Source organism: Mustela erminea, chromosome 2 (genome assembly GCF_009829155.1).
Source record: "Mustela erminea isolate mMusErm1 chromosome 2, mMusErm1.Pri, whole genome shotgun sequence".
NCBI lineage: Eukaryota > Metazoa > Chordata > Mammalia > Carnivora > Mustelidae > Mustela > Mustela erminea.
In genome coordinates, this window is record NC_045615.1 from 103,887,295 (window position 1) to 103,906,148 (window position 18,854).

An 18,854-nucleotide genomic window follows, 5' to 3' on the forward strand; every position below is an offset into this window, starting at 1 on the left:
ACCAAGGGTAACAACATTCAATCTCAACATTACTGATGTCGTGGTGGGCCAGATAACTTGTAGCACAGCCCTGTGAATTGTGGGATGCTTGGCGACACGCCTGGCTTCTACCAACTAGACAGACACCCGCAGCACACAAAACATCTTCAGACGTTGCCAAGTATCTTAGGGGATGGGGCGGGGGCAAAATCTCCTCACATTGATTTGAATCTTGGGCACTGTGGTCATAGGCAGGGCTCAGCAAGACAAGCTTCGTGAATGCAGGAAACATTAAGAACCAAAGAGCGAGGTGGTGGGTATTATACAGGGCACAGATTGCATGGAGCACTGGGTGTGGTGCAAAAATAATGAATACTGTTATGCTGAAAATAAAAAATAAATTAAAAAAAAAAAAGGAACCAAAGAGCGGTTCTACCAAGTGCTGATAAGCATTTGCTTGGTGTTTTCATCTTGAACCTCAAATCTTAGGTACAGAACAATCTCAACTACAGATTCAATCCTATTACTAGTCTGCCTAACCTCTTAATGGTTCTGGTAGCCTCTGACACAGGGCTGCTTGATCACCCACAGCTAGAGCCCCTCCCACACCCAGGCTCCGACCCTGGAACTCGACAACCCTGTAGAGGCCCTCTTTCTCAAACCTGCCTCATTTGTCTGGCAGCACAGCGCCTGTGCTTCCTCTCAGGGTCAGTCCCATCCAATTTCCAGAGTTGATTTTCCCCACTAGACTGCGAGCTCTGTGAGGAAAGGCCCATGGGCTCTGCTACAAAGCAGATGCTTGGTAAGTACTTATAACACGGTTCACTGGGGCTTGAGGTACAGGAGGTGGGGGGGCAGGGCAGTGGGACAGGGATGGAAAGGAAATGCCTATCCTGGGTCAGGCAACACTCAGGGAACACCATAAGACTGGATGTGGGACAGCCAAAGCACCCAAGAATCACTGGCCCACGAAGTAAGTCACCACCACGTCACTTGGGCTCCAGGCAGCCCCGTGGCCTGGTCTGAGCCTGTCTCCTCACTTCTTAAAGATCCAACCCCCAGGTCTCTTCTGGTTCAATCTCATGCATGTGTTGCCTACTCACGTGTCCGGGTGGTACTCCAACACACCACTCCCTCCTGCCACCTGGAAGCTTATGTCGCTCCCAAGACCAGTTTAGACAGACCTCCCCTGTATCTGGGCTCCCCACAGGGCTGGTGGTCATGCTGGATGTATAGCAAGGACTCAAGTGGCATGTGCAAATAGACAGAAGGGACAATGTCTATCCTTCTGAAGCCATCTGTCCCTTCGCAGACACCCCCCACCCCTTGGGGGCACACGCACAGGTGGTCCTTCCGCACAGGGCTGGCAGATCACCCCAGGACAAACTCAGCACTCATGTTCAACAACCCTGAACTTCAGGGGCGCCTGGGTGGCTCAGTGGATTAAGCCGCTGCCTTCGGCTCAGGTCATGATCTCAGGGTCCTGGGATCGAGTCCCGCATCGGGCTCTCTGCTCAGCAGGGAGCCTGCTTCCTCCTCTCTCTGCCTGCCTCTCTGCCTACTTGTGATCTCTGTCAAATAAATAAATAAAATCTTTAAAAAAAAAAAAAAACAAAAAAAAAAAAACAACCCTGAACTTCACACTGTGCTTTGAAGCAGACTGTGTTGAACTGCAATGTATCACTTCCTGGAATTGGATTTTATATACATAACTTTGTCAAACATACATATTTTAGTTCTACAATCTAGGGCCTGGACTGCTTTAAAAGCGAGATCCAAACCTGCCCTTGTAGCAAATCTGCTGGCTGCTTTTGGCAGCTTTCGAGGGGCCTCTGCTGGGAAGTTCATGTGCCAGAGCTGTTCTGTACAGGGACGTGATGCTGGGCAGCTCAGAATCCTGAAGAGCCTCCTTCACGGTCACTGGGAGTAACTCTTCCTGTCGTTGCAGAATCAGCAGGAGCAGCGGCCATGCCCGCCCCATGCTGAGAATATACCAGGCTCTCCCCTTCTGGTAGATAGCCACACCACTGCATACTTTAATTCAGGTGAGTTGAAAGAAAATAGGTAAGAAACATTCTTCTCCACGAGCTTATGAAATGCCATTATACTGGGTTCACAAAACAACTTTTAAGTCAACACAATGAGTGGCGGCAGTGGTCCCAAGTGGGAAGTCAGTCATATGGGTACGGATACCTGTTTGGTTTGAAAGGAGGGGAATGCCACAAAACTGAGCTCCAGCAACCTCAAGCAAGCTGAGCTTTTTTAATTTCCAGGAAATAAAGCCTGCGACGGCTGCCTATTATCTCCATGACACAGCTTCACTTTCAAGGCCTTTTAACCAATGGATAAACTTACTGAGCACCTGTTACGGGCCAGGTACTTTCCTGGGTGAGGACACAGCAGTGAATGAAACAGGGGAGAGCCAAACCCAGCTTTCAAGGAGTTTCCAGTCCAGTCCCAGAAGACAGGCACTTGTCTTCTACTTCTTCTACTTGTCTGCCTGCTGGCTCGCTTTGCGTTAGCACAGAGGGGCAGAAAAGGCCAGGATGGGAGTGCTACAGAGACCTATGCCCTGAGACAGATAGGTGACAGATCTCAGAAAGCGCATAGAAGCAAGAGTGCCTGGAGCTGAGTGGGAAAGGTGGGGGAGGGAGGTTTGGGGGTGAGACCGGAAGAGACAGGCTAGATGGTGAAGCTGTATCAGGCATGGTAAGGCACAGCAAAGGGGCAATGGACACCATCTCGTATTTTAACGTAACTGGTCCAGCTGAGCTCTGAGAGCAGACTGGAGCACAGCCACCTTGGAATCAAGAAGACCAGTTTGGGTTTTCTGTTTTGCAATCCGGAAAGGATGGTAGCTTGGAGGAAGGTGAAAAACATAACAGGTAGAAAAAAATGTCAGATTCCGAAGTTAGCTTGACAACAGACACTAGGATCCACTGACGAATGAACTATGGAATGAAAGAAAAAGAGGGAAATCCAGAAGTCCCAGGTTTGGGGCCCGAACGGCTGGAGAAATGGCACTGCTGTTTTGGGGGAAGGACACATGAGGAACCTGAATGTGGTTTGGACAGGCCAAGCAGACATCTGTTGGACATTCCTTGACCTAATTCCAATCTTTTCTTCTGGGTTTCCTCTCTTTCCCAAGCCTGTAATATAACCAGACCATCATCTTTCCTATTCCCTGAATGGTCATGAGAGTTCCCCATAGCTTTTTCCCAGGAATGCTGTACCCCACTAAAAATGGTATCCATCTTTAACTGAGTACCAATGATCCCCCAATCCAAAAAGAGCCTAAGGGCCTAATTTTCACCCAGAACAGGAACACATTAGCAGCTCCCCATGCTGTCTGGGCCCGACAAACAGCTGGGAAAGAAAAGCAGACGCACCCTCAAGAGAGAATGGTGAACTCGGGAACCAGCAAAAATAAAGACTTCTGAAGAGGGGCGCCTGGGTGGCTCAGTGGGTTAAACCTCTGCCGTCTGCTCACGTCTGCACTGGGCTCTCTACTCAGCAGGGAGCTTGCCGACCCACCCCTCTGCCTGCCTCTCTGCCTACTTGTAATGTCTTCAAATAAATATATATTTAAAAAACAAAAACAAAAACAAAACACCTCCGAAGAATGAGCAAACTGGGTTTCACAAGCAGGGGAATGTTTGCAGGGGGGTGGAGGTGCTTGTGTGCAGCTGTGAATAATTCTCACTTGAAGCAGCTCCAAGGATCGGCCTCCTTCACTGTGCTGGCCTGACCCCTCTGCAGAGCAATGGGCCCACAGGGCTGAAAGATGCGTCTGGTCAAGAACTTTTGTGGCACCCGACTAAGGGCAGGTACGTCACATGAGGCCCCCCACCTAGATGCACATGTAGATTGCCATGACCCGTCCAGGAATTTTAGGGGCCAACTCAAGCGTTCCCTACCCTATATATCCCTGAGAATGGTTTAGTCCATTCTGTCTGCCCAACTACAAGCAAGTACCTACTTTGGGCCATCAAACTTTTATTTACTCACAATCTCGGGACCGCACCCTGGGTATCTCCATCATTACCATCTAAGTCCCTGGTAAGGTTTCCCTCAGTTCTGGGTGAGGCCAGATCAGCTTTCTAGGAATCCGTAAGACTAGCACAACAGAGTGTGGCACCTCTGGGGAGCATTCACACCTGCCCACCCCTTCGTTTGAGGTGCCCAGCAATCCAGGGCAGGGCTGAAACTGCCACTTGGAGCTCGGTCCTTCAGCAGAGGAATGACAATGACCGGCTAGATTGCCCAGAGATGAGGGAAGTGCCAACAGCACCTCAGATCATGCAGAGCCCTCTCCTTTTACATGCAAGAAAAGCATGGCTCCCAGAGACCCTTTACTCCCTTAGCCAGTTGTGAGGTCCCGAGGGCAAGTGCATCTGATCAGCAACAATCCTGGCCCACCAGGGGTAATCACTTGCAACAGATGTGAATCTAAACTGACATCCCTTGGGAGCATGACCAATCAGAATCATCCACCTACATACTGTGCAGAGGCCCAACCCTAAGCACAGTGCAGGAGAACCCCTCCCCCCACAAATGGCTGTGCTGGTACTTCCACCTTCCCTCCCCCAAAGGGTAACTCGGCCTGAGGAAGGGAGAAGAAAGATTTCAGTGTGCAATCCCAGCAGTGGGGAGACCAAAAAGCAGACTGGGTCATTTCAGTAATTACAGAGGAGTAAGAATTTGCAAGGATTTCCCACAAAATTGGCTCAAGCAGCATTCTCAGCCTGGGTACAGGAGGTCTGTCTAAATGATTCATGGGAATAAACTGGTTCCTGATTTTGCACTGGGGCTCACACCAGGTTTAAGTGCAAAGCTCTGAACATGGGTCCTGCTGGCTCTGCCACACTGAGACCCTGGGTGTTAATAATGATCATACATAAGTACCATTTACCAAGTGCTGGGTGTGCGCCAGGCATGCTGGACTGGAGGGACACATCATCTCATTCAGCAGGCACAGGCAGTCCGGGGAAGAGGGGGGAAGGGAGTCTCATCTCATCATCACTTCCATTTTACAGATGAGGACACTGGGATTCAGATGCCTAAGTCACCAACGGCCCCAAGGTCAAGCAGCTGCTGACTGGGTGTGTCTGATCCCCCCAATCCAGAGCCCTTATACTTCTGGTCTGAACTAATCCAAGCCTCAGTTTCCCCAGGAAGAGAGAGAAGAGGGCCTAAATAAGCCTAAAACAGTCTTCTAGGCTTCCGAGGTGTGGTCCCAAGGCTGAAGGGGCGTGGCGTTCTCACCCTCCCCAGGCTGCCTAGCTGGAGAAGAGGTGGGGAGCGGGGAGGGAGAATGAACCTGGGAATTGCACCCAGGGTCTGAACCCGCGCCTAGGGAGTAGGTGGGAAAGGGTTACTCACGTCGATGTTCCTTAGAATGACGCACTTTCCATTGGTGTAAAGAAAATTGTTGCCCTTGGGGTCTCCACCAATGATTTTGGAGACGCCCCTCTCCACCTGGGGGAGGCTAGCGAACACCTTCTCTGCGGAGACACAAACCAGGCAGAGCGCGTTAGGGGCACCCTCCGCCTTGGCCCCCGGCCGAACGGACAACAGGGGGCCGGGAGCGGACGAGAGAGGGGACCTGGACCGGTCTCAGCCGGTCACCTGTTGCCTCCACCGGGAGGGGCGGCCGCCACTTTGAAGGAGCGCAGGGGACCGCGCGACTTCCTGGTCCGCGCTCCCGACCAGGCCCTTCAGGAACGCGGGGGCTGCCACGGGCCCAGCCCGCAGCACCAACTTTGGGGCACCCCCCTGGGCCGGGGATCGCCGCCGGGTCCCCCGAGGGCGGAGGAGCGTTCGCTCGCCCGCTCCCTCTCCCCTCCCCCGCGGCCCGGGACTCAGGCGGGCCGCCCGCGCCCCACGCCACGCCGATGGCCGAGGGGGTCCGGCGGCGTGGACGCCCATCCCCGGGGGCACCGGGCCGCGGCACTTACTGATCTCGTACGGCATCCTCGCCCACTTGTTACCGCGCCCCGCTCGCTAAGACCTCCGGAGCCGCCCGCGCCGCGAAGCAGACTGGCAGAGGCCGGGCCGGGGACCGGGGGCCGAGAGGCGGCGCCGGGCGTGCCGGGCGCGGAGGGGGCGGTCCGAGGCCGGGGCTCCGAGGCCGGCTCGCGCCCTGCCCTGCGCGCTGCCGCTCCGGACGCGCCGAACCCGGAAGCGCGGTCCCGCGCGCGGCTCGCCCCCAGCTTTGACCATATATAGTCAAGCGCTCAGCTCGGCGACTGCAGCCCGCGTGAGGCTGCGCGGACCGGGCCGCCCCTCCCCCACCCCCGCGCGGGCCCCGCCCCGGAAGTGACGTTGCACGCGGCCCCGTAAAAATGTGGCGCGGGCAGCGGGCTGAGTGTCGGGTCCCTTCTGGGTGCTGCTGAGTTTGCGGACTGTAGGGTGGGGGTGGGGGGGCTGCTCCGGCCGCTCCAGGCTGAAGTGCGGGGGCCGCGCAACGCGCCAGCACGCTGTTGTGGGGCGGGGGGTGTTCGGGGAGCCGTTTCCGACCCTGTGTTTGCGCAGCGGGCGATCCTGGGCCGCTAGCATTCCGGCAGAGTCAAGGCCCGCGCAGCGATTGCAAACTGGTTTTTCTTTTCTTAAAAACATGCCTGAGTAGGAGTCGCCCTTCCTCTAAAGCAGCCGCTGGCAGCATAGATCTCAGGGAAATGCCTTGCTGGGCCTGAACTCTCTCATAACTTCCTTTAGAAACCTAAGAAGCCGAGGAGAGCGAAGGGCATGTAGGCTGTGAGAAAACCAGGGTTTATGAGTCAGGAGGCAGAAAGAAAGGGGGAGCTTCCACTTTTAAGATCAAGGCAGCGTGAAAATGGGAAAAGCAAGGGCTCTGAGATGTTGCTTTAAGCCTTCTTTTTCAGTAGGGGGACACAGCTTTCCTGAGGGGCGGCTAAGTGAGGGTATGTAAAGCACCTGTGGGTACTGAAGTCCAAGCTGAAAAACCTTTCTCTGATGTACTGGAAAGACCTGTTAGCTCTGTTTCCAGATCTACCCAGGTTAACCATTTCTTGCCTCCTTGACTGTTAGTCTCACGGAACCAGGGCTCACCTGGGTTATCGCAGGTGTTATGTGCCTGTTCTGCTCCTACCACCGTCCCCCACCTTCACCTCAGTCTGTTCTTCAGGTTGCAGTCTGTGTGTTCTATAAACTGAAACCCACTTTTCACCTTAAAGTTTATAGGAACTCCCAAGTCCCCAAGCTAAAGCCTTTAAGACAGCTGATTGGGCCCTAGGTAACAAGTCTCAAGGTTAGGAGAGACTCCAGCTACTGCTCTCAGCTGTACCTTTCTCTTGCACACTGTCTGCCTTGTTCCAGGAATGCCCCAAGATAGGCCTGCCCTAGGTCCTTGGCAATTTACTCTTTTCTCCAGAAGAAACTAATTGCTACAGTATCACTTGCTCAGTGAAGGTCCCTTTCCCTGACCACCTTATTTTAAATCCCAAGCTTCCAGCCCTTAGGAACATATTCCTGATATTAACTTTCCTGTGACTTGTCTAAGTGTTCACCTGGCAGATGTTCAAACGGGTGACCCCGGTACCCCACGTGTGCCCTTTGATCAGGAAGCAGTGGCTGTGAAGGTAGTTTTGTGAAGGACCCTAGAAATGTTAAGTCTTGATATCAAATGGTGATTCCTGAAACAAGTGGTAGCTGTAACTCTGGAGAAACCAGGGTTTGATTATCAGCCCCTAATGAGACTTGGGTTTAGAAGAGGTGGATTCAAAATCACCCCTGGGATATTTGTGTAACAGAAGGACCCTCGTGCAAGTAAATCTAAGGCACCAGCCTTGGACTCTTGCAAGCTGGTAACCTTTAGCTCACGTACAAAGCCTTGTTGAACTTAACGCTACTTCACAAGGAGACTAAAACTTCAACGTAGAACATTCTCAAAATGCTGGTAGGAGGGTTTGCTGCTAGCCTAGGAAGTCTTATTGATCTGGGGGCTTGAAGTTTAGGTGGGGGTAGGAATGCTTCCCCTACTTTAAAAACAAAGCAAAAACCTGTCTGGACAGCAGGAAGAGGTAGAAAGTTACAAGGTTGAAAGGGAAAAGGGACCCCAGGACATTCTTCCTCTGGCTTGTCTCGGGATTTGTAGGCTTGGTTGTCTCTCAGCTGTAAAGGCTCAGTAACACCTGAGTAGTATCAGCTATGGCTAGCTGTCTGGCACTTTTTCCTTGGGTTCCTCTACATACACCTTTGTTGATACAGCCAACAGCCTGCTTCCCCTCTCTAGGAGGGACCCTGGATGTCAGTATCCTGGTGGCTCCTTTTCTACATGTCTGTCCAGCTACTTCTCTTAGCATGTCACCTGTTACCAACTGCCTCCCCAGCATCTCTGTAGGGAAGTCCGCAAGGCACTTCTTGAGATTAAACCAGCCTAAGACCACACCCACTCCCTCCTGCCATAGGGCTGTTTCTCTGAGGCCTCCCTTCCCATGGTGACCCTGTTTTTCTGACTACTTTGGCTCCAGCCCTGTCCTCACCCCCTCCACCCCCACCCTGCATTCAACCCCTCACCAAATCTGATTCTTTGAATGCCTGCATTTTTCAAATCTATCCCTTCATCTCAACACCACCAGGTTCTGAGCTTCTACGCTTCATCCAGTCTCCTTTAACCACTTCCTAACTACTGTGTCCACTCAGAGCCAGATTAACCTACTGGGTGTGGCCAGTAAACCCTGAGGTAGCGAATGAAAAGATTATTTCAGACACCTAAATAGGAGAAAGGAGAGGGAGAGAGGCTCTAGCGGTGAACAGATCCTGAGCTAGACTCAGTCTCCATTTTTATTGCAAGTCTCAATACATCAAGTAAGAGCAGAAAAGCAGAAAGGAATGTGAGGTTTCAGTAATCAAGACCTAGACCTATGGGTCCAGGCGTCCACAGCAAGCGGCATCTGCTGTGAATACAGGCTAAGGGTATGATGCATACATGACCGTAAGGTTGAGAGTGTTTTTCATTTAAGTTAAATGTTTACTCCCTAGGTGAGAGCTTTGAGCTGCAGTAAGGATCTGACTCTGGCTGTTTTCAGCTCAAACTTCAAAGCAGACCCAGCGTTCCAGGCCCCCCTCCTTTGCTTTTCGTAATCAGTCTCCTCTTGGGAGACCCATTTCCCTTAAATCTCCTCTATCCAGACACTGTGAATCCTCGCAGTAATCTCAAACCTTGTCAGCACCCCCACACATCTTCTATCTCAAGAGGATGTTGGTCTCTAAGCCCTGTGGGGATCCAGCCTCAGCCTAGCTTTCTAGTAGCTCTGTGCCTGGGTCCCTTCGGGTCATAAGGGGCCACCCCCAGGGCCTTTCAGCTCTGCTGCTCTGCACAGCACCTGCCTGGGCCTATTGTCCCTGCTATTTCTGAGCCTTTCCTGCACAGCCCAGTTTAAGGCCAGTCAGTCAACTCTCAGATTAAGGCCAAATAAAGCCCTCTCCTTGCTGGATTGACTTGCTTCCCCACCCCCACTGTGAACTGAGCACAGGGACCCCCTGTTGAGGGGCTGCATGATTTTCGAATATTTAGCTTAGGGCCCACCAGGCTGCCCTAGAGGGAATGAGGAATCCGAGCATCCCCTGAATTTGCATTGAATTTCAAAGCAATTAGTGTCTTAAAAACCTACTTAAGGTGATTCCTTAAATCTTAAACTCCTAGGCTGGCTCTGGGTAATCTGGTGTCGGTTACTTAGGTAACCCCAACAAAACCCTTAGATCGGCTTCCAGGTGTCAGTACAAGGCCTTGATGCTTCCTTTTTGGGTCAGTTCTGCTGGATGCTTTGTGCTGAAACATGAAGGCTCAGGATACGTAGCTCTACATGAATCTACCACTTCCTGAGCGTGCTTAGCCCAGGAGCCTTGGTTTCCTCTTCCATAAACTGGGATCCCATAGGAGACCTGGGCTTTGTCAATTGAATGACTAACCCCGGTAACCGCTACAAGATTTTTTTTTGGGGGTGGGGTGGGGAGGTCAAATTCCTGCAAGCTACAGGAACTTTAGCATAAGTTACTTTCCTGTGAAGATGATCAACAGTAGATGTATTTGTAGGAGAAAACTCTGTTCATTCCTGCATGTTCAGGAAATATACCCTTATTCCAGTCACTGACCTATCTTAGTTCTTTATAAGCCATGCTTCACAGGCCACTAAACCTTCACTATCTGATCTTCCTAAGGTCTGGGTGAGGTCCATCAGCCGGAGACAGCAAACCTGGCTTGAGACTTGAACCTGCGCGACTTCACTCCTTCAGCACAGAGCTGTGAAGCCTCTGGGGCAGTCCCACTGCTTCCTCGTCTGTTCCTTGCACTAAGAACTCCTGTAGCTTGTAGAAAGAACACAGCAGCTGTTTTGCTTCTCTCTGCTGCCTGATACTCAGAACTTTGGTTGAAGTGGTGCCCTGAGGGCTGTCCTCAACTCTGCCTCTCTGAAGGGCTTTCTACAACTGAGGACTTCCCCAGCCACTTCCCATGAGCCAGGTGCTGGCTTGCATGTCCTTTGGCTTGAAGGTTATGACTTGCCCAAGTTTCCAAGCAAAGGGCTACAGGCAGGATTAAAGCTTGGGTCAGCTTTCTCCAAAGCCCAGCTGTTTTCCTTAGTAAAAAGGCGTGATCCAGAGGCAATTGGGTCAATTGGGTCAATTAAGCGTCTGACTCTTGACTTCAGGTCAGGTCATGATCTCAGGGTCCTGAGATGTGAGTTCTGCATTAGGCTCTGAGCTCAGAACGAGTCTGTTTATCTCTCACCCCCCTGCTTCCCACCTCCCACCGCCCTCCACCCCCCAAATATTAAAGTGAACCAGACCAACACTTGTGAACCTGTGTTCTTGAACAGGCAACTTTATTTCATTCCAGTGAACGATAGAATCCAGTAGCTCTTCAGTCAAGTGCAAGGATGTCCTTGTTCAGTTGAAAACTGTGACCTGGGACAAATACTCGATTACAATACTACTGTCTTTTCTTTTTGCTGACTTACACTAGAAAATGATCCAGCCGTCTGTTAGGTCAGTCGTGATCTGCTTGGCTTTGGGTGCTGCCCCTGTCCCAGTAGCTGCCATCAAGCAGGCATGTGGCTGCATGTCACTTGACATTCTGCAGTGCTGTGGGGTATTTGGCCTGAGGGCCATGCTGGCCTCCTTCCTGATGACCTAGAGCCTTGGGTGAAGGGAGCTCTGCTTTGTGTAGAAACCCTGGTACAACCCCCAGGTCTGTCCTTCCTCTGGTCTGGTCAGCACTGGGGTCCTTCTCCCTGGCTGTTGCAGGCATGGAGAGTTCCTGGACCTCTGTGTATGGAAGTACAGGGCGTACTTAAGCCCCAGTTCTGCAGAACTGGCTCTAGGCTACTTCCCCAATAGCTGAGGATCTTGGGAAGTGCCAGAGCACTCCAGAAATCCATCCTGGCTTCTGCCAACACTTCCTGCTTGATTAAAGGAGTCACTGGCCATTTAGGAGCAGACTTTAGTCTGCTCCAAGACATAAACCAGTCTCCATATTTTCCAAAACACAGAAAACCCAAAGCTGGCTTTATTGGTAGCTGAGAGGACTTTGGCCTTTTGCTTCCACAGAGAGGGACATGGATTAGCTGGACATAATCTGTTTTTGTCCTTCTGCGGGGAGTGATCAGACCAATAGTTCAGCTTAGGGAACTGGCTAAGCATTGCTGAGCACTTGTTTTGCCTGCATTCTGAGAACAGGTGCTTTGCTTCCTCCAACTGGTTGAGTGTTGGCATATAGACTGCCCAGCCCCTGAAACCAGGCCCACTAAGTCTGCCTGTGGCTGGGAAAGTGTATTTGTTTGCTAGACCTGCTGTCCGTAAGTACCACAAGCTGAAGGACTTAAGCAGCAGACGATCTCCATCTGGTGATGGCAGAATTGTTAATTCCCTCTGCAGGGCGTGAGGAAAAGTCTGTTCTATACTCGTCCCCCAGCTTTTGTGATTTTTGACAATCTTTGATTTATATGCAAGCATCACTGCCTTCACGGTCATGTGACATCTCCTTGAGGCTCTGTGAGCCAACCACTACCCCCACTTTCTCTAAGGACCCTAGCCATTTGGGACTGAGGCCTCCCTCCTCCAGAAGGACCCCATTGTAATGGATTACACATACAGTGGCCTGATATCCGATTAATCTTCTGAGGGTACTGGGGATTAAGACTTGACTGTATCATTGGGATACATTTCAATCCATGAAAGTAGGTAAAAGGGTTGCCTGTTCCACCCCTCTGTCCTCCTTCCCTCTATGTGCCTTTGACTGCTAGTCTGAGGCCTCCTTGGAGGGAAAGACACAAGATGCCTAAGTATGCAGACATGCACAATAGGCAGGGACAATAGTTTTGACACTAGAGCTTTGCCACCCACTTTGGAGTAGATGCCCTTGAGGAAAACCACCAACTAGGATACAGACTGATCCACGGGCAGGTGTCCTGGCAAAGGTTCCCCAAAGAAATGATCAAACAGCTATTCCCCAACCCATCCCCAATCCAACTTCCATTCCAAAATGCTTCAATGCAGCAGCTTAGAATAGTTTAGAATAGCAGCCTTTAAAATAGGCACCAGAACATTTTTGTCATGTTTTGGAGCTACTTGGCATGTGGTGCTGCCCCTAGGGCTCTGAGCCCAATTCCTTAGCCCTGCTGGCGTGGCTGGGAAGGGGCTTCTGCGTCCAAGTGCAGCTGCAGGGTGGTGGCAACTGTAGATAACCAGGAGCTGCTGCTTGGCTTCAATGTCCTCAGGAAGGCCTAGGCCCCTTGTCCTGGTTGGGTGGGCTCTGGGACCTACTGATGGCATTGTTGGGACTGGGGTGGTAGGCCTCTGTCCAAGGACAACTTGAATTCTATACGGCAGTGTTTGTTTTCAAAGCAGCAGCTCTATAGGGGGACTGCAAAGTGGGAGGCTGGAGATGGAAGGAGCTCTGACTCGGGTATCAGAGTGGATGGAGTAGCACCACTGTGTGCATTTGGGGATGACTGGCATCTGGTTTTCATTCTTATCTTTTAAAGATTTTATTTATTCGACAGAGATCGAGCCAGAGAGCACATTAGGGGGGAAGGGAGGCAAGGGAGAAAGAAGCCGACTGCCTCCTGAGCAGGGAGCCCAACGTGGGACTCAATCCCAGGACCCTGGGATCATGATCCGAGCTGAAGGCAGCCGCTTAACTGACTGAGCCACCCAGGCCCCCCTAGTTTTAAGTCTTTAAAACTAGTTAAGTGTTCTATTGGCTTCAGTGTAGAACATAGTGATTCACCACTCCCATACAACACCTGGTGCTTTTGACAAGTGCTCTCTTTAATCCCCACCCACCTCCCCTCTGGTGATCGTCAGTTTGTTCTCTAGAGTGGAGTCTGTTCCTTGATGTTCCCCCCCCACAAATTTGCTGGTTTTTAAAATTCCAGATGAGTGAAATCCCAAGGTAGTTGTCTTTCTGACTCATTTCACTTAGTGTTACAATAATCTCTAGCTCTATGTTCTGGCAAATGGCACGAATTCATATGTTTTTATGGCTGAGTAATATACCTGTGTGTGTATACACACATACATTTTTTATTAATTATTTTTATTAGCATATATTATTTGCCCCAGGGATACAGGTCTGTGAATCATCAGGCTTACACATTTCACAGCACTCACCATAGCACATAGCTCCCCAATGTCCATAACTAAACCACCCTTTCTACCCCCCCCCACCCACTGGGCCAGCAACCTTCAGTTTGTTTTGTGAGATTAAGAGTCTCCTATGGTTTGTCTCCCTCCCAATCCCATCTTGTTTCATTTTTTTCCTTCCCTACCCCAAAAACCCCCTGCCTTGCCTCTCAAATTCCTCCTATCAGAGAGATCATATAATACTTTCACTAATTGGCTTATTTTATTTAACATAATACCCTCTAGTTCCATCCACATGGTTGCAAATGCCAAGATTTCATTTCTTTTGATGGCTGCATAGTATTCCATTTTGTGTGTATATATATATATACACCACATCTTCCTTATCCATTCATCTATTGATGGACATCTAGGTTCTTTCCCTAGTTTGGCTATTGTGGACATTGCTGCTATAAACATTTGGGTGCACGTGCCCCTTTAGACCACTACATTTGTATTTTTAGGGTAAATACCCAGTAGTGCAATTGCTGAGTTATAGAGTAGCTCTATTTTCAACTTTTTGAGGAGCCTCCATGCTGTTTTCCAGAGTGGCTTTACCAGCTTGAATTCTCACCAACAGTGTAGGAGGGTTCCCCTTTCTTTGCATCCTCACCAGCATCTGTCATTTCCTGACTTGTTAATTTTAGCCATTCTGACTGGTGTGAGGTGGTATCTCACTGTGGTTTTGGTTGGTATTTCTCCGATGCCAAGTGATGAGCACTTTTTCGTGTGTCTGTTGGCCATCTGAATGTCTTCTTTGCAGAAATGTCAGTTCATGTTCTCTGTCCATTTCTTGACTGGATTATTTGTTTTTTGGGTGTTGAGTTTGAGAACTTTATAGGTTTTGGATACTAGCCCTTTATCTGATATGTCGTAAATATCTTCTCCCATTCTGTCCGTTGTCTTTTGGTTTTGTTAACTGTTTCCTTTGCTGTGCAGAAGTTTTGATCTTGATGAAGTCCCAATAGTTCATTTTTGCCCTTGCTTTCCTTGCCTTTGGTGATGTTCCTAGGAAGAAGTTGCTGCGGCTGAGGTCGAAGAGGTTGCTGCCTGTGTTCTCAAGGATTTTGATGGATTCCTTTCTCACATGAGGTCCTTCATCCATTTTGAGTCTATTTTTGTGTGTGGTGTAAGGAAATGGCCCAGTTTCATTCTTCTACATGTGGCTGTCTAATTTTTCCGCCACCATCTTTTTGAAGAGACTTTCCAATGGACATTCTTTCCTGCTTTGTCAAGGATCGGGTGACCATAGAGTTTAGGGTCTATTTCTGGGCTCTCTATTCTGTTCCACTGATCTATGTATCTGTACCATAGTACAGTACCATACTGTTGTGATGATGACAGCTTTGTAATGGAGCTTGAAGTCTGAAATTGTGATATCACCAGCTTTGGCTTTATTTTTCAACATTCCCTCTGGCTATTCGGGGTCTTTTCTGGCTCCATATTAATTTTAGGATTATTTGTTCCATTTCTTTGAAAAAAAAATTGATGGTGTTTTGATAGGGATTGCATTAAATGTATAATTGCTCTAGGTAGTATAGACATTATTTGTTCTTCCAATCCATGAGCATGGAGCATTTTTCCAATTATTTGTGTCTGCCTCAATTTCTTTCATGAGTACTTTATAGTTTTCTGAGTACAAATTCTTTGCCTCTTTGGTTAGGTTTATTCCTAGGTATCTTATTGTTTTTGGTGCAATTGTAAATGGGATTGACTCCTTTTCTTCTGTCTTATTGTTGGTGTATAGAAATGCGACAGACTTCTGTGCATTGATTTTATATCCTGACACTTTACTGAATTCCTGTATGAGTTCTAGCAGTTTTGGAGTGGAGTCTTTTGGGTTTTCCACATAAAGTATCATGTCATCTGCAAAGAGCAAGAGTTTGACGTCCTCGCTCCTGATTCAGATGCCTTTTATTTCTTTTTGTTGTCTGATTGCGGAGTCTAGGACTTCTAGTACTATGTTGAATAGCAGTGGTGATAATGGACATCCTTGCCATGTTCATGATCTTAGGGGAAAAACTCTTAGTTTTTCCCCATTGAGAATGATATTCACTGTGGGTTTTTCATAGATGGCTTTGATAATATTGAGGTATGTACCCTCTATCCCTATACTTTGAAGAGTTTTGATCAAGAAAGGATGCTATACTTTGTCAAATGCTTTTTCAGCATCTATTGAGAGTATCATATGGTTCTTGTTCATTCTTTTATTAATGTATTGTATCACATTGATTGATTTTGTGGATGTTGAACCAAACTTGCAGCCTAGGAATAAGTCCCACTTGGTCATGGTGAATAATCCTTTTAATGTACTGTTGGATCCTATTGGCTAGTATTTTGTTGAGAATTTTTGCAACTGTTCATTAAGTATATTGATCTGTAATTCTTTTTGTTGGGGTCATTTTCTGGTTTTGGGATCAAGGTAATGCTGGTCTGATAAAATGAGTTTGGACATTTTCCTTCTATTTCTATTTTTTTGGGAACAATTTCAGAATAGGTATTAATTCTTTAAATGGTAGAATTCCCCTGGGAAGGTGTCTGGTCCTGGGCTCTTGTTTGTTGGGAGATTTTTGATGACTGCTTCAATTTCCTTACTGGTTATTGGCCCTGTTCAGTTTTCTTTTTTTCCTGGCTCAGTCTTGGGAGTTTATACAGCTCTAGGAATGTATCCATTTCTTCCAGATTGTCAAATTTGCTGGTGTATAGTTGCTCATAATATATTTTTTTAAGGTTTTATTTATTTGACAGACAGAGATCTCAAGTAGGCAGAGAGGGAGGTAGAGAGAGAGGAGGAAGCATGTTCCCCACTCAGCAGAGATCCTGATGGGGGCTCAATCCCAGGACCCCGGGACCATGACCTGAGCCGAAGGCAGAGGCTTTAATCCACTGAGTCACCCAGGTGCCCCTGCTCATAATATGTTCTTATAATTGTATTTCTTTGCCATTGGTAGTGATCTTTCATTTTGATTTTATTTGGGTCCTTTCTCTTTTCTTTTTGATAACTCTGGCCAGGGGTTTATCAATCTTATTCTTTCAAAGAATGAGCTCCTAGTTTTGTTGATTTGTTCTACTGTTCTTTTGGTTTCTATTTTATTGATTTCTGCTCGGGTCTTTATGACTTCTCCTGCTGGGTTTAGGCTTTCTTTGTTCTTTCTCCAGCTCCTTTAGCTGTAGAGTTAGGTTGTATACTTGAAACCTTCTTGTTTTTTGAGAAAGTCTTGTATCACTGTATACTTTCCTCTCAGGACCACATTTTCTGTGTCTCATGGATTTTGAACAGTTGTGTTTTCATTTTCACTTGTTTCCATGAATTTTTTCAATTCTTTAATTTCCTGGTTGACCCATTCATTCTTTAGTAGGATGCCCTTTTGTCTCCATGTATTTGAGTTCTTTCCAACTTTCCTTTTGTGATTGAGTTCTAACTTCAGAGCATTGTAGTCTGAAAATAGGCAGGGAATGATCCCAATCTTTTGGTACTGGTTGAGATCTGATTTGTGACCCAGGAGGTGATCTATTCTGAAGAATATTCCATGTGCACTAGAGAAGAATGTGTGTTCTGTTTTTTTTTTTTTTTTTTGGGAATGGAATATTCTGAATATACCTATGATGTCCATCTGGTCCAGTGTGTCATTTAAAGCCTTTATTTCCTTGTTGATGTTTTGCTTGGGTGATCTGTCCATTGCAGTGAGAGGGGGTGTTAAAGTCCCCTGCTATTATTGTGTTATTGTGGATGTGTATCTTTGATTTTGTTATTAATTGGCTTATATAACTGGCTCCTCCCATGTTAGGGGCATAGATATTTAAAATAGTTAGATCTTCTTGTTGCACAGACCCTTTTGAGTATGATCTAGTGTGCTTCCTCATCTCTTATTATAGTGCTTGGCTTAAAATCTACTTTATCTGATATAAGGATTTCCACCCCAGCTTTCTTTTGATGTCCATTAGCATGGTAAATTGTTTTCCACCCTCTCACTTTAAATCTGGAAGTGTCTTTGGGTCTAAAATGAGTTTCTTGTAGACCGCATATTTTTTTTTATCCATTAGGATACCCTGTGTCTTTTTATTGGGGCATTTAGCCCATTAACATTCAGGGTAACTATTGAAAGATATGAATTTAGTGCCATTGCGTTTCCTGTAAAGTGACTGTCACTGTATATTGTCTTTGCTACTTTCTGGTCTGCTACTTTTAGCCTCTCTCTTTGCTTAGAGGATCCCTTTCAATAGTTCCTGTAGGACTGGTTTGGCATTTGCAAATTCTTGTAATTTTTGTTTTTCCTGGAAGCTTTTTATCTCTATTTTCAGTGATAGCCTAGCTGGATATAATATTCTTGGCTAAACATTTTTCTCACTTAGTGCTCTGAATATATCATGCCAGTTCTTTCTGGTCTTCCAGGTCTCTGGATAAGTCTGTTGCCAATCTAATATTTCTACCATTGTATGTTACAGATTTATTGTACTGAGCTGCTTTCAGGATTTTCTCTTTGTCACTAAGACTTTTAAGTTTTACTGTTAGATGATGGAGTATGGACCTATTTTTATTGATTTTGAGGGGGGTTCTCTGTGTCTCCTGGGTTTCAATGCTTGTTCCCTTTGCCATATTAGGGAAATTCTCTACTATAATTCATTCCAATATACCTTCTGCCCCTCTTTCTTCTTCTTGTGGGATCCCAATTATTCTAATATCATTTCATCTTATGGTATCACTTACCTCTCATTCTCCCCTTGTGATCCAGTAGTTGTTTCTCTTTTGCTCAGTTTCTTTATTCTCCATCATTTGGTCTTCTATATCACTAATTCTCCTTCTGCCTTATTTCTCCTAGCAGTAAGAGCCTCTATTTTTCATTGCACCTCATTAATAGCTTTTTTGATTTCAACTTGGTTAGATTTTAGTTTTTATTTTTCCAAAAAGGGTTTCTCTAATATCTCCCATGCCTTTTTGAAGCCCAACTAGCACTTTCATAACGTCATTCTGAACTCGAGTTCTGACACATTACCAATGTCCATATTGATTAGGTCCCTAGCCATCAGTACTGCCTCTTGTTCTTTTTGTGTGTGTGTGTGTGTGTGTGTGGTGAGTTTTTCCACCTTTTCATTTTATCCAGATAAGAATACATGAGTGAGAGAAAAAAATACTAAAAGGGTAGCAAAGACCTCAGAAATATGTATACTAACCAAATCGGAGGAGGGAGGAGACCCAGAAGTGGGGGAGGAGAAGGGGGGAGAAAAAGAAA

At 47.6% G+C, this 18,854-nt stretch overlaps 1 protein-coding gene across 2 annotated transcripts in view; it reads right to left on the minus strand.

Moving 5' to 3' along the window:
- The window catches only part of WDR1 (WD repeat domain 1), a 43,523-nt gene extending 37,357 nt beyond the window's left edge, over positions 1-6,166 (minus strand). The window contains exons 1-2 of one of the 2 annotated variants that reach the window (XM_032333841.1): positions 5,937-6,160; positions 5,362-5,483 (exon numbers count right to left, since the gene is read on the minus strand). In XM_032333841.1, the coding sequence (XP_032189732.1) occupies positions 5,362-5,483; positions 5,937-5,952 (138 nt within the window). In that variant the 5' untranslated portion in view covers positions 5,953-6,160. Of the gene's footprint in view, positions 1-5,361; positions 5,484-5,936 lie in introns of both variants that reach the window. The other variant, XM_032333842.1, reaches the window with a different exon arrangement.
- Positions 6,167-18,854: the final 12,688 nt, after the last annotated feature.